The sequence below is a fragment of the Scardinius erythrophthalmus genome, assembly GCF_964197995.2.
Source record: "Scardinius erythrophthalmus genome assembly, chromosome: 20".
Lineage (NCBI taxonomy): Eukaryota > Metazoa > Chordata > Actinopteri > Cypriniformes > Leuciscidae > Scardinius > Scardinius erythrophthalmus.
In genome coordinates this window covers 26,926,229-26,940,096 of record NC_138240.1, presented here as the reverse complement: position 1 = coordinate 26,940,096, position 13,868 = coordinate 26,926,229, and the positions used below count along the sequence as shown (strand labels likewise).

General features: G+C 37.0%; 1 protein-coding gene across 1 annotated transcript; it reads left to right on the top strand.

The window, feature by feature from the left end:
- Positions 1-8,942: 8,942 nt before the first annotated feature.
- Positions 8,943-13,431, top strand: LOC308681020 (uncharacterized protein; the record flags this gene model as incomplete). Its single annotated transcript, XM_081349541.1, has 10 exons — positions 8,943-9,402; positions 9,485-9,604; positions 9,703-9,825; positions 10,221-10,471; positions 10,655-10,798; positions 10,900-11,114; positions 11,264-11,531; positions 11,607-11,767; positions 12,514-12,752; positions 12,862-13,431. 10 exons carry the CDS (start codon positions 8,943-8,945, stop codon positions 13,119-13,121), a joined length of 2,241 nt encoding a protein of 746 aa, XP_081205667.1. The 3' UTR covers positions 13,122-13,431.
- Positions 13,432-13,868: the final 437 nt, after the last annotated feature.

The following is a 13,868-nucleotide window of genomic DNA, read 5'->3' as shown; positions in this document are numbered from 1 at the left end:
GGAAACTAGTGTGCGCTCTTCTTCTGTTTCCAATGACGAGGATGAGGATGATGATTACCAAGGTCCTGACATCCAGTACTCCGAAGGGTCTAGTCCAGTTCTAATCTGAGTTCTGATTTAATAATCTGGAGTATTTCCAGCGCTCAGTGTGGTCTTCACATCACACCAGGTTCAAAATGTCTGAAAGTTCAGGTAAGAGTCTGCTTTTATTTCCTCTTCTCAACTCTTTTAACTAGTCCATAATGGATGCTGGAACTCCAAAGTGAACACTCGCTCAGTTGCACAGACAAATGTCCCGCTGGCTCTCTGGTTGCAGGTCATAAATAAGATGCACCTTACACAGTCCAACATAATGATGGACAGAATTAGAATGCCCCTGTCTTGATTGGTTAAGCGCTCAACGTGCCTGATCTCTTCATTGGTCTGTTTTCGCAGTGGGACAGCCTTTGATTGGTTGTCAACAGATTAATAGTTTTTTAAAAAGTCCGGGTGAGAATGAGTAGCTTTTTAATGGGGCGTCTGCCGTGGCTGTGGAGGAGCAGCTTGGAAGCGTAACGCAAGGAAATGGGATTTTTGTCGTCTTCAATGGTCATTGGGAATATATTTGACATAGTCATTTTCTTCATAATGATTGTGGCATTGTGGAAGATGAATAAGATGTTTGGTGACTATGTCTGACAGATTTTTTTTTCTTACTAATATCAGCTGCAAAATCTTCCCCTCTCTGAGTGCGTAATTTCTCAAAATAATGCATTTGCATCTAAATTGTATTTCTGGGATTGTAGAGCAATTTACAACTTTAATCAAAAGTATCAAAGTACTTTTGATTCATATGTAGTCAACAAATGGAAAAAGTCAAATGTTTAATGTGTTTATTCAAAGATGTAATGCAATTGCAAGATGCAATTGTTTGTAAGCAGTTGTTTATATGTACACTTGAATGTAACAAGCGCACAAAGGTAATGACAAATAACAATATGATGTTATATAATGAAATAAGTGTAAAGAATCTACAGCAACATACACCCATTTTCTGAGAGCAAAAGTTAAATCGTCAGTCTGACCTTTAACTAGGCATTGTCCTTGACTTTCTGGTCTTAGACTGTTTGATATTCTGTCCAGCTCAAGAAGGGTTTTACAATTACAGTTTGTACTGAGATATTGATTGTGTAAGTTCATGCAGAAATTCTTAAATTTCTTGACACAAGCATTCACAAGTGGTGTAGTGTCAGTGGCAGTTTTTGAGGTGTAAAAAAGGTGCGTGTGTGTGTGTGTGTGTGTGTGTGTATGTGTGTGTGTGTGTGTGTGTGTGTGTGTGTGTGTGTGTGTGTGTGTGTGTGTGTGTGTGTAATAAAAAAAAAAAATAATAATAATAATATATATATATATATATATATATATATATATATATATATATATATATATATATATATATATATATATATATATATATATATATATATACCTTAGATATAATAACAGTAATTAAAGAAAATAATTAAAGATAGAAAAGAAGGAAGGAAGAAAGCAAGAATGGAAATAAGAAAGGAGAAAGAAAGAAAGAAAGAATATAAAGAAGGAAGAAAGAAAGGAAATAAGGAAGGAGAAAGAAAAAAGGAAGGAAGGAAGAAAATAAGGAAGGAAGAAAGACAAAGAAAGGACATAAGGAAGGAAGGAGAAAGAAAGGAAGGAAATAAGGAAGGAAGGAACATAAGGAAGGAGAAAGAAAGAAAAAAGGAAGGAAGAAAGAAAGAAACAAAGAAAGGACTTAAGGAAGGAACGAGAAAGAAAGAAAGGAAATAAGGAAGGAAGAAAGAAAGAAAATAAGGAAGGAAAAAATAAAGAAAAGCAATATGGAAGGAAGAAATAATGGAAATAAGGAGAGAGAAGTGAAGGAAGAAAAAATGGAAATAAGTAAGAAAGAAGAAAGAAAGGAAATAAGGAAGGAAGAATGGAAATAAGGAAGGAAGAAAGAATGGAAATAAGGACGAAAGGAAATAAGGAAGGAAAAAGAAAGAAAATAAGGAAGGGAGGAAGGAAGAAAGGAAGGAAGAAAGAAAGAAAATAAGGAAGGAAGAAAGCAAAAAAAAGAAAAAGGAAGGAATAAAGAAAGAAAATAAGGAAGGAAAAATTAAAGAAAGTCAATAAGGAAGGAAGAAATAATGGAAATAAGGAGAGAGAAAGGAAGGAAGAAAGAATGGAAATAAGGAAGGAGAAAGAACGAATAAAAAAGGAAGGAAGAAAGAAAAAATAAGGAAGAATGAAATAAAGAAAGGACATAAGGAGAAAGAAAGGAATGAAATAAGGAAGGAAGGAACATAAGGAAGGAGAAAGAAAGGAAATAAGGAAGGAGAAAGAAAGAAAAAAGGAAGGAAGAAAGAAAGAAAATAAGGAAGGAAGAAAGAAACAAAGAAAGGACATAAGGAAGGAAGGAGAAAGAAAGAAAGGAAAAAGGAAGGAAGAAAGAAAGAAAATAAGAAAGGAAAAAATAAAGAAAGGCAATAAGGAAGGAAGAAATAATGGAAATGAGAGAGAAAGGAAGGAAGAAAAATGGAAATAAGTAAGGAAGAAGAAAGAAAGAAAGGAAATAAGGAAGGAAGAAAGAAAGGAAATAAGGAAGGAAGAAAGAATGGAAATAAGAACGAAAGGAAATAAGGAAGGAAAAAGAAAGAAAATAAGGAAGGAAGGAAGGAAGGAAGGAAGAAAGAAAGAAAGAAAGGAAATAAGGAGGGGAGGAAGAAAGAAAGGAAGGAAGGAAGGAATGAGGAAGAAAGAAAGAAAGAACTCACCAATGCTTTATGCTCACAGTTTGGTCACCATATTTTTTTTTTTTTTTTTTTTTTTTATGCAGGGATTCCCAGACATTTATTAAAAAACCTCTTCCACTGACGTTTAGGTTTTATAATGAAAAATTCCCTATCTGTATTTAATTGTGTGGGCTGCTTTAACTAGTTTTCCTCTGTAGAGGGCGATAGATGTCAGACATTAACTATCTCCATATAGAGACCTTTGACAATCCCTCAGTCAGTGCATGAAGACAAGAGGAACACACACTAGTGCTGGAAGCTTATAATCATCCAATCAGTACATTTATAAAGTAATGTGTCCTCATACCAACACGGCCAATATGTGCATACATACTTTAATACTGTACTGTTTCATCACTGGAAAATACAATATATAAAGCTATCTCTAGCACAGGGTTGTCAATACTTTAAAAACAACTTGCAATCTGTGATCAGTGGGAGAATTAAGCTGATGAACTTGTCTCAACTTGAACTTGGCTTTGTATTAAGACATTTAGTACAAAGAGATTTAATAGAAAACTTTAGTTAATGCTCTGAGAACTGACATGAACAAACAATGGACGACTGTGTTTTTATTAACTAACAAAGATTAATAAATACTGTAACAAATGTATTACTCATTGTTAGTTAATTCATCAACTAATGTTAACAAATGAGACCTCATTGTAAAGTGTTTTCATTATATGATGTATTACATTAACTTTAGAGAAAAGGGATGTTTTAGGACAAACAATTACATGGAATTTTTGTTTACACGTGACACTATATCTTGTTTAATCTGATCAGGGCTTCTTCATCTGGTCATCTAGGCTCTCTAAGGGTATTTATAGTTTTGGAAAGGTCTGGATTTTTTTTTCTTTTTTTTTCTTCAACACACACTAGTCAAGTCAAGTCAAGTATATTTGTATAGCGCTTTTCACAATACAGATTGTATCAAAGCAGCTTCACAGTATTAAATTAAAATAATACAACAAGGTTTGTTTCTAGTGGAATTTATTGATTGATAAAATAAAATTAAATATCCCCAAAATATCCCCAACTGAGCAAGCCAAAGGCAACAGTGGCAAGGAACCGAAAAACTCCATCAAGTGACCTAATGGTGTCCTGGCTAAAACTCCATCAAGTGACCTAATGGTGTCCTAAAACTCCATCAAGTGACCTAATGGTGTCCTAAAACTCCATCAGGTGACCTAATGGTGTCCTAAAACTCCATCAAGTGACCTAATGGTGTCCTAAAACTCCATCAAGTGACCTAATGGAGAAAAAAAAAAACCTTGGGAGAACCCAGGCTCAGTCGGGGGCCAGTTCTCCTTTGGCGTTTATGAACTAGAGGCCGGATTGTAGTTTGAACTGTAAGATTAAGAATATTATATGAATGCCTGGCCGAAAAGATGCGTCTTTAATCTAGTTTTAAACTGGGAGAGCGAGTCTGAGCAACGAACAGTATCAGGAAGGCTATTCCAGAGTTTTGGAGCTAAATGTGAAAATGCTCTCCCTCCTTTGGTGGACCTAGATATCCTAGGTATGACCAAAAGCCTCGAATTTAGTGACCTTAAAGAGCGCGATGGATTATAGGGCGATAGAAGATCCGTTAAATAGACTGGAGCTAAGCCGTTTAGGGCTTTATAAGTCAGTAGCAATACCTTGTAAATAATACGGAACTTTATAGGTAACCAATGTCGTGATGATAAAATCGGTGTTATATGATCATATTTTCTTGATCTAGTAAGAACTGTAGCGGCGGCATTTTGGACTAACTGTAGCTTGTTTATTGAGGATGCAGGACAACCAGCTAATAAAGCATTACAGTAATCTAGTCTCGAGGTCATGAACGCATGAACTAACTTTTCTGCGTCAGAAACTGATAGCATGTTACGTAGCTTAGCAATGTTTCTAACGTGGAAAAAGGCTGTTCTTGTAACATATGAAATATGATTATCAAAAGACAGGTTGCAGTCTAATATAACACCCAGGTCTTTTACTGTAGATGATAAAGTAACAGGACATCCTACTATGTTAAAGTTGTATTGTGAGAGGTTTTGTGGGTGGTTTTTTGAACCGATGATTAGTACCTCTGTCTTGTCTGGATTTAATAAAAGAAAATTACGCGTCATCCAATCTTTTATATCTTTAACACACTCTGTCAATTTGGATAATTTAGCGTTTTCATCCGGCCGTGATGAAATATAGATTTGAGTGTCATCAGCATAACAATGGAAACTAATTCCATGTTTCCTTATAATATTTCCAAGTGGCAGCATATATATTGAGAATAACAGAGGGCCTAACACAGATCCCTGCGGCACTCCATAGTTTACTGGAGTTATGATCGATTTTTCTCCATTTAAATAGACAAAATGGTAGCGGTCAGATAAGTATGATCTGAACCAGCTTAATGCTTGTCGTTGAACACCAGTGTAATTTTGTAGTCAATCTAAGAGTATTGTATGATCTATAGTATCGAACGCAGCACTAAGATCAAGTAAAACTAGTATTGAGATACAACCTTGGTCAGAAGCTAAAAGTATAAATCATTTGTGATTTTAACGAGCGCAGTTTCAGTGCTATAGTGCGGTCTGAATCCAGACTGAAACTTTTCATAGATGTCATTTTCATGCAAGAAAGTACGGAAGCCCTAAGAGGCCATGGATAATATTTTTTTTCTCTGTTGTTTTCTCGTGATAATGACTTAATTTTCTCGTTATCTCGAGATAACAAAAGTTAGCTACCCTGAACGTGTAGTCAGTTTCATTGCCAGCCAACTTCAGGTCCTGGACGTCTGCATGTCTACCAGAATTATGTTTGAAAGATGCAGATTAATGTTTTTTTGCGGCTGACCCGAGAAATGGTCAGAGATCAGTTAAGTCTGGCCAGGTTCTCCTCTGGGACACCTCTCTCTCTCTCAAAGCAATTATAAAATCCATCTCTTCTGCGGGCTTTTTATGAAGTAGATTTCAAAATCAAAGAAGCCAGCTCGCACGTAGGCTACATCATGATATACACAACATTCAGAAGGAGCGAGATTTTCTCGCGAATCGCGATACACATGACGGCGTGAGAAAACGGTTTTATGTCGAGATCATATATTAGAAATTAAGTCGTGATCACGAGAAAACAACTTTTGTTATCTCGAGATCACGAGAAAATTAAGTCGTGATCACGAGAAAACAACTTTTGTTATCTCGAGATCACGAGAAAACAAGATAGAAAAAAATAACAATCCATGGCCTCTTAGGGCTTCCGTAAGAAAGAGCCCAGTTGAGCGGACACAACTTTTTCTAGTATTTTAGACATAAATGGAAGATTTGAAATGGGTCTATAATTTGCTAGATTGTTATGACGCACTACCAAATGTTTGCAGAAAGCTCTAATAATTGTAAGTAACATGCAGGTAAAATCTGGACTTGGACAGTGTGTGAAAAATTCCATTATTCTCCAGAATGGATTGAAATAAATACAGTATGTTAAACAGAGCTAATAATTATACACTTTTTGACAACTGATATCATTGGCAAATTGTGGATGTGCAGTTTTCTGCAGCCAGTCACTGCGACAAGTGACTTCTGCATACAACAACAACAACAAGATGTTAAAGATTATGACTGATAAACGCGACACATCCGTCAAGCTAGAAATGAAAGGTCAGACGCTCACTGCACATGTAGTTGTGTATAATATTTAAACAAATGTAGTAGGTCGTCTGTGTATAGGGTAAGGGTCAAATCTGAAATCTCCTAAAGTCCACAGCAATTATTTATTCATTATAAATAAACTCCTGAAGTCATTTGCTGCGTTTACAGATCTCTAACCCTCATGTCAGGCAGGTTTCATCATTATTTACTTGTTATGTTTCCGCGTGTTTTTACAAACCACTGCATTGCTTCAAAGAATGATGAAAGATAAAAAATGATATGATGAAAGAAAGATATGATGTGATTAAAATGAAAACATTCTACAGAACTGGACAATTCTACTAAACATGGTTTAGTATTTCAGATTTTATTTTATTTATGAATTATTTGATTCGAGTTTTTATTGTTTCTATTTTCATTATTGTTTCTGGCAATTGATATTATTGTGTTAAAAACCAAACCCATGCCAAAACAAACAGATATTTTTAGAAGTCGTGTGGTCAGGAGTCATTCTTTCGCTTTCGTTATGACGGCATCTTGCCACATACATGTTTATGCAGAAAAGGAAAGTGGGATGGTCCTAATCCCTGGATTTTCCAGGTATGTTTTGATTTCAGAGAAATGTCCTGCTGTAAAAGGTTTTACCTCAATCAATAATTGATTTTACATGAATATTCAAACCCATCTGAACTATTTACTGTACGATACATGAATATAATTAGGTAAGTCATACTAAAAAACAAAAAACAAAAAAAAAACATTTTGCGTTGGTAGTCTACATTAAAATTACATGCAGGGCCCTCCTCACTTTGTCGATTTCAAATAACGTGAAATCCCTGCATTAATCTCAGCATCAGATTCATATTTCTTGTTTGAAACCCTAAACATAGTTAAGAATAATACAGTGTGTTATGTGTTTGTTTTCTTAAAAACCTGTCATGAAACTATCCGCCACGTCTTGTTTCACCAGTATTTCAAATGACAACTTAAACGTTCTAATCTAGCTTGGATTATATGTATTCAAAACAGAAATAAACTCACTGGTCAAGTTTGTTGTTCTCTGGATTTTTCTTATTCACCAAAGAACTCTAAGAGGCAGTGTGGAGAAAAAATTCTATGATAGCCGAGGCACTCCTTAATTAAAATGGCCCCACGCCGCGCGTAGTGGCATGGGGCCTTCTTCAGGGCATTGAAGAAGGCCCTGAAGAAGGCCCCATGCCGCTACGCGTGGGCATTTTAAAGTTGTCCAGTTAGGACATGTCATTTTTGCAATAAAGACATTTTAATTAAGGAGTGCCTCGGCTATCAGAGAATTTTTTTTCCACACTGCCTCTTAGATGTTCTACCTTGGCCCGAAGAGCACCCAAATCAAACTCAAAAGGAATTGAGCACGCCCTCCATCTTGAATCACCAAAGAACTCATCTGAAATATTTGTGATTCCATATGTGAAAGTTTAAACTGTCACACTTTACGATAAGGTTCCATTTGTTAATATTAGTTAACTACATTTCACATTATTTATTCGCCAAAGTGAGGAGGGCCCTGCATGTAATTTTAATGCACCAACGCAAAATATGTTTTTTTTTGTTTTTTGTTTTTTTGTATGACTTACCTAATTATATTCATGTATCATACAGTAAACAGTTCAGATGGGTTTGAATGAACTAACAATGAAAAATGCTGGTAAATGATTTATTAATCTTAGTTAGTGTTAATTTCCACAGTTCCTAATACATTATTAGATCAATTAGATATTACATTATTAAATGAAAAGTTGTCTCTGAATATTATTTAATTGACCTGAGCTAATATGAACTAACAATGAACAGTAGATAATGTTAACAAAGATTAATAAATACTGTTGCAAACATATTGCTTATTGTTAGTTTAGCTAATGCATTAAATTGATGAGATTCTCATCTATGCTATTGTTAAATGACATGATATATACAGTATATTCAGGAGTAAACTGTGATCTCAACATGTTTTTATGAGATTCACCTTTCAGCTCCACCTAATTTCTCAAACATTCCTAAGGAAATGAAACAGACAAAATGACATACTTTATTTGAATCAGGAGTTGCCTAACAACCAATTTAAAAAGATATTTTGTGATTACAATGTAATTGCAAAACCAAATTACAAACTGTAAGCTAGTAATTTCCCTCACTGTGCGTCACCTGCATATACTGTAAGCCCGTCCCCTTCTTCTTTTCATTTCTTTTCTTCATTCAGCCAGCGTAACTAGTAAAACAGGCTCTGTGCTCATGGGACTCGCAACGACTTGGACAGTAAAAGCAGTCACAAATAGTTGTTTGATTGAGTTAACCATCTTGAACATCAGGAGCTTTTCATGAGGCAAAGACAAACCAACAATGAGTGAGTATAACTGGTCAAAATACATAAAGTGATGCTAGGTTCATTGGTTTGTCAGTCTGACTGTAAGATTCATCTATTATTTTAGGGCACGATCGCATGTGTGGAAGTCGATGTCTGGGTCCCATGACTTTCAATGTGGACCAGACAGGTCAATATGTGTCCCTCAGCCAAGGAGGCAGACTCGCATCCAGAGACGCCTCCACCTTTATGAACGGTTTGGCGTTTCTTAGCCGCACTGTAAAGGTGGACGAAAAGCTGTGCATATGTATTGAGGACTGCACTTCATCGTGGGATGGAGCTCTCCGTGTGGGTTTCACCAACATCTGCCCACAAAGAAACAATATACCACCTGCCTCTATACCAGACCTCAGGGACGCACAGGGATACTGCGTAGTGCCGGTGCCAGAGGACTTGTGTAGGAGAGGTGTAGAGCTTCAGTTTTGGATGAACTATGCAGGCATAGTTATTCTCCAAGAGAAAGGTGGGGAGAAATATTACCTCAAAACTAAAGGACTGAACTTGAAAAATCCACTGTGGGTTTTCATTGATTTGTACGGGAGCACAAGTGCCGTCCGCCTTTTGGGTGAGTACCGAATGCGAAAAAGTATTTTCTTTGCAGTTCAGTCAGAATTGATGATAAAATCTTTTGTAATAATGTGCTGTAGGCTCAAGGAGGGGGAGTCGAACATCTTGCCCGGTTTGTCCCGTTGACGGTGGCATCAACTGGTTGACGAGACAGTTTGAGAGACAAATGTCAGAGGAAGAGCATAGTTATCATAAAACAGGTGAAAAGATTTTCTTAATGAAATATTTGCCAAGCATATTTGTTTTGTTGTAGAACCCAGTGTACTGATTCCATTGACTTTTTTTTAATCCTGCTTAGACACCAGAACGGTCCAGAAAACATCATCATACTGGAAACCAAGTCTCTTCCTTGTACAGTTTGCCAACCAGACGACATCCCCAAGCCCCAAAGAACGTTCAGATCTCACAAGAGCTGGTTTAGGTACATTATATGGCTACTTTCAGCATAAAGGGATAGTTCACCCAAAAATGAAAATTTTGTCATTACTTACCTCAAGTTGTTCATAAACCTGTATTAGTTTTTTCTTCTGTTGAACTCACAAGAAGATATTTTGAAGAATGTTGGCCTCTGTCAACTGTCTGGTGGTTACATTCTTTAAAATATTTTCTTTTGTGTTCCACAGAAGCAAGAAACTCATACAGGTTTGGAACAACATGAGGGTGAGTAAATGATGACAGAACTTACATTTTTGGGTGAACTATCCTTTTAAAAACATCACCAGCATCGACAGTTCTCATAGTGCGCATAACGTTTACAATTAACACCAGTTTGAAGCATTAAGAATCTTACAATATGTCCTATGTTATGCTTTCTAGGCATACCTGTCCAGAGGAGGAGTCAGGAGTCAAGAGGAGTAGATCTAAACTGGACTTGGAGAGAGCTGAATTGCTTCATTTGCTCCAGATATCCATTGGTCAATCTGGATTTGATTGGTTTTCATTTAGCAAAGGCTGATAAGCGTGGAAGACTTTGCAGGTTACATGCAGCCACTCTGAAGAAAATGAAAAAGGAGCTTGGTGATAGTGAACTTTATATAATTCCTGAGACGGACATTGTTTTAAATGAGGTATAGTAGGAAATTGTTATTTATTTTTTTCATTTAATCAGTTCTGAAATACTGTAATAAGTGCCACAGTACTAAGGTAAATGTTTAAGCTCATTTTAAGTTCTTTGAAGGCACTTTTTTTTTGCACCTCAACCTGCTAGTTAACAATTACTTGACAATACTATACAACTACTTTTTCCACAGATGACTGCGCGAACACTATCGTCAGTCATGAATGCAAATGCTTTCTCACCATCACGCTCTCCTCCACCTGTTCCTGCACAACAGAGGAACCGGCTGGCTTCTTCCAACAGTTACCTTTCAGATTCAAGCCGAAACTCTTCAGTGGTAATTATCTTTATTATGACACACACACACACCTCACATACACCTTTGTCATTGACATTGCAGAAAGGCAGCATAAGGCAGTGTACACATCTCTTCAACAGGAGGACATGGACGTTAGCTCTTTGCTCAGAGAGTTTCAGCACATGCATCTCAGTGCCAGTGAACAAGTTTCAGTATTGGTTTCTCGTAAGAAGTTACTGCAGAGTGCTAAAGATGCACTTTCCAACTGCAATTTCCCTTGGACCAAAATACCCCTCGTGACATTTGTTGGTGAGCAAGCACTCGACTGTGGAGGTCCACGGCGAGAGTTTTTTAGGTATGTCACTTACAATAATTATTTTTTTATTTGGATTCATTAAAGAGTAGAAAACTCATTCTTACACAGGAACCATGCACTAGTGAGATTACAGTTTTGTTTGACTTTGACATGAATGGCATCTCGTATCATCTTTACCCTGGCCTCAGAATCCTGATGATGGAGGTGCAAAGCTCACTGGGGATCTTTGAGGGACCGTCTGGACACTTGTTCTTCACCTATGACCAGATGGCCTTGGAGGAACACAAGTATGAGTTGGCAGGGAAGCTGATTGCATGGTCTGTGGCTCATGGCGGACCAGGACTCAAAGCTTTTGACCCTTGCCTGTACCAGCTGATGTGCACCCAAGAATGTCAACTGGAAGACTTTGACTGGCACCTGATACCAGATGCTGACATTCAGGACAAACTGAAAAAGGTTTCTATCCCTTTCTCCATCAATCTGTTCCCTTCTTTAGCTACAAGATCTCTAACCATTTCATCTTGCGTTCAGATTTTGTCATGTAAAACGACGAAAGACCTCTATAGGCTTCAGAGAGAGCATGGCGACTGGATCTGTGACTGTGGATTCCCTGGAATATACAGACCTGGAATTTCCATCCAAGATGTACCAAAGATTTACTCCTATGCAGTTCGACATTACATATATCTTAGGTATGTATCTATATTAAAATTTGATCTCTCATATAATAAACATTATTTACTCTTGCTTTTATCAAATTAAAGGGCTTTTTACACTGAGCGCGATTAAGTGACGCGAATGTATGTCGCGATGACGCTCTTGAATCGAAACTATAGATCCCTATGGAGTTATTCACACCTTGCGTGATCAATCGCAACGTGACAAAGCGAGATTTTTTATGGCTAGTGTGATAACAATGAAACGAGCCGTCCAATTAGATTTGAGCTTACCTGAGCCACAGTGGTGGCGCTGTTTTGAAAACCTGCGTAAACACTGAAGAAAAGTATTCCAGAAGAGAATGGAATGGATGTTGAGTTCTTGTATCATTGGTGTCTGAGAACAGATTTATTCTTACTTGTTCTTTATACAGATTTGTATTCATTTCCCACTGAATTATGCGATCTGAAGAGCTTGAAAAAGCATACAAAATTCTCAGTCAGCGTCACCTATCGTTCAGGTGTGAATTAGCTGAAGGCAATCAATCGTTTCACATTCAGTAGGCAATTTGCTTAACTTTATCGCGACGCATTCAATGTGAAAGAGCCTTAACACTCATTTATACGGCAGTTAGTTCCGGTCCTCTAATTTGACTAGTCGTTACTTCCAAGAGCACTGTTTAGTATATTTATACAAATAATTATCTGCTTAGTAATATTTGTGGTTTGATACTGCTTAAATCTAAGAATAGTCATTTAACAGTCTCTGCTAATTTTCACAGAACATCAAATATGATTCACCAGTTCACAAGGGGACTGAATGCTTATGGACAGTTCTGGGATATGGTAAGAACTCACTGGGTTGAGTTTCTGCCCATCTTTACCAACATGAATGAGCCCTTTTCCAGAAGCACATTCACAGCCCTGTTCCAAATCCACTGGAGTAAAGCAGGGACCAAGAAGAGAGCGGCTGAAGAGGACACTTTACATTACTGGGAACTGGTGCTTCAGATGATTGAGGGTGAGTTTCCTAGTCAGCAAGTGAACTGTGAAATAAACTGTGTAATTGCATACTTGTGCTTGTAATTGGCAATTTTTTAAGACTTGAGCTTGTAATTTTCCCTCAACAGATAAAAAAGCTCCACAAAATGAGTTGCGTTTTGAGGAGATTTTGGCCTTCATAACTGGAGCGGATGAAGTCCCACCGCTTGGGTTCTCCCAGAAGCCCAGCATTCATTTCTACCAGCCAGAGGAGCGTGGATGCCGTCTGCCATATGTAAACACATGCGTGATGGGATTGTTCCTGCCCAGGGTGGTAAAAGATGAAGTGGAACTTTACAGAATGCTTCTGAGAGCAATCCGAGACTCGGCTGAATTTGGGAGAACATAAACGTGTATATAGTTCAATATTCTAATGGAAACATTCACATCTTAAATATATAATTACTATATACAAACTACTATTTCATTACTTCAAAAGAAAGCGCTTATGTAGTTATTTGTAAATGCTGTATATTTTTGATATGTGTACATTTATTTTACAGCCCTGTTCCCCCTGTACTGTAATTACAAAAACTGGGTAATAACTAGGTATTACCTTAACCCCTGTAGTACCTTATATATGTATATATATATTTATATGTATTCACTTAAGTAGGCTAAATACATGTAAGTATATGCACTTTTAAATAAAGTGCAACTCAAATATCCGTCATGCCTCTATAAACTGTTATAAAAGAAAATGTTTCAAAAAATAAAAATATTTCAAGTAAACAATGAATACCTGCACACATCAAAACATGTTCTTCTTTAATGTTTATTTTAATCTTCTATAGCTTTCTTTTAATTCACTGCATACTTAAACTGTTTGCAGATTAAAGAGAATTAGACCTGCCAATCATCATTCTGTAAACCAGTTTTAGATGCCAAACCTGTGTAGTAACACTGTCTACCAGGAGGGCGTTTCACAAAAGCATCGTTACCCAACTATGGTTACAAGTTCGGTTGAGTTGTGTTGATATCGATGGAACTTGCGATCATATTTGGCTTCAGGAAAAGCCCCCCATGCGGTCTTTGAGGATTCAATACGCTAAATCAGGGGCGGATACCGGGGTGGCAACTGCCTCACCCCAGAATT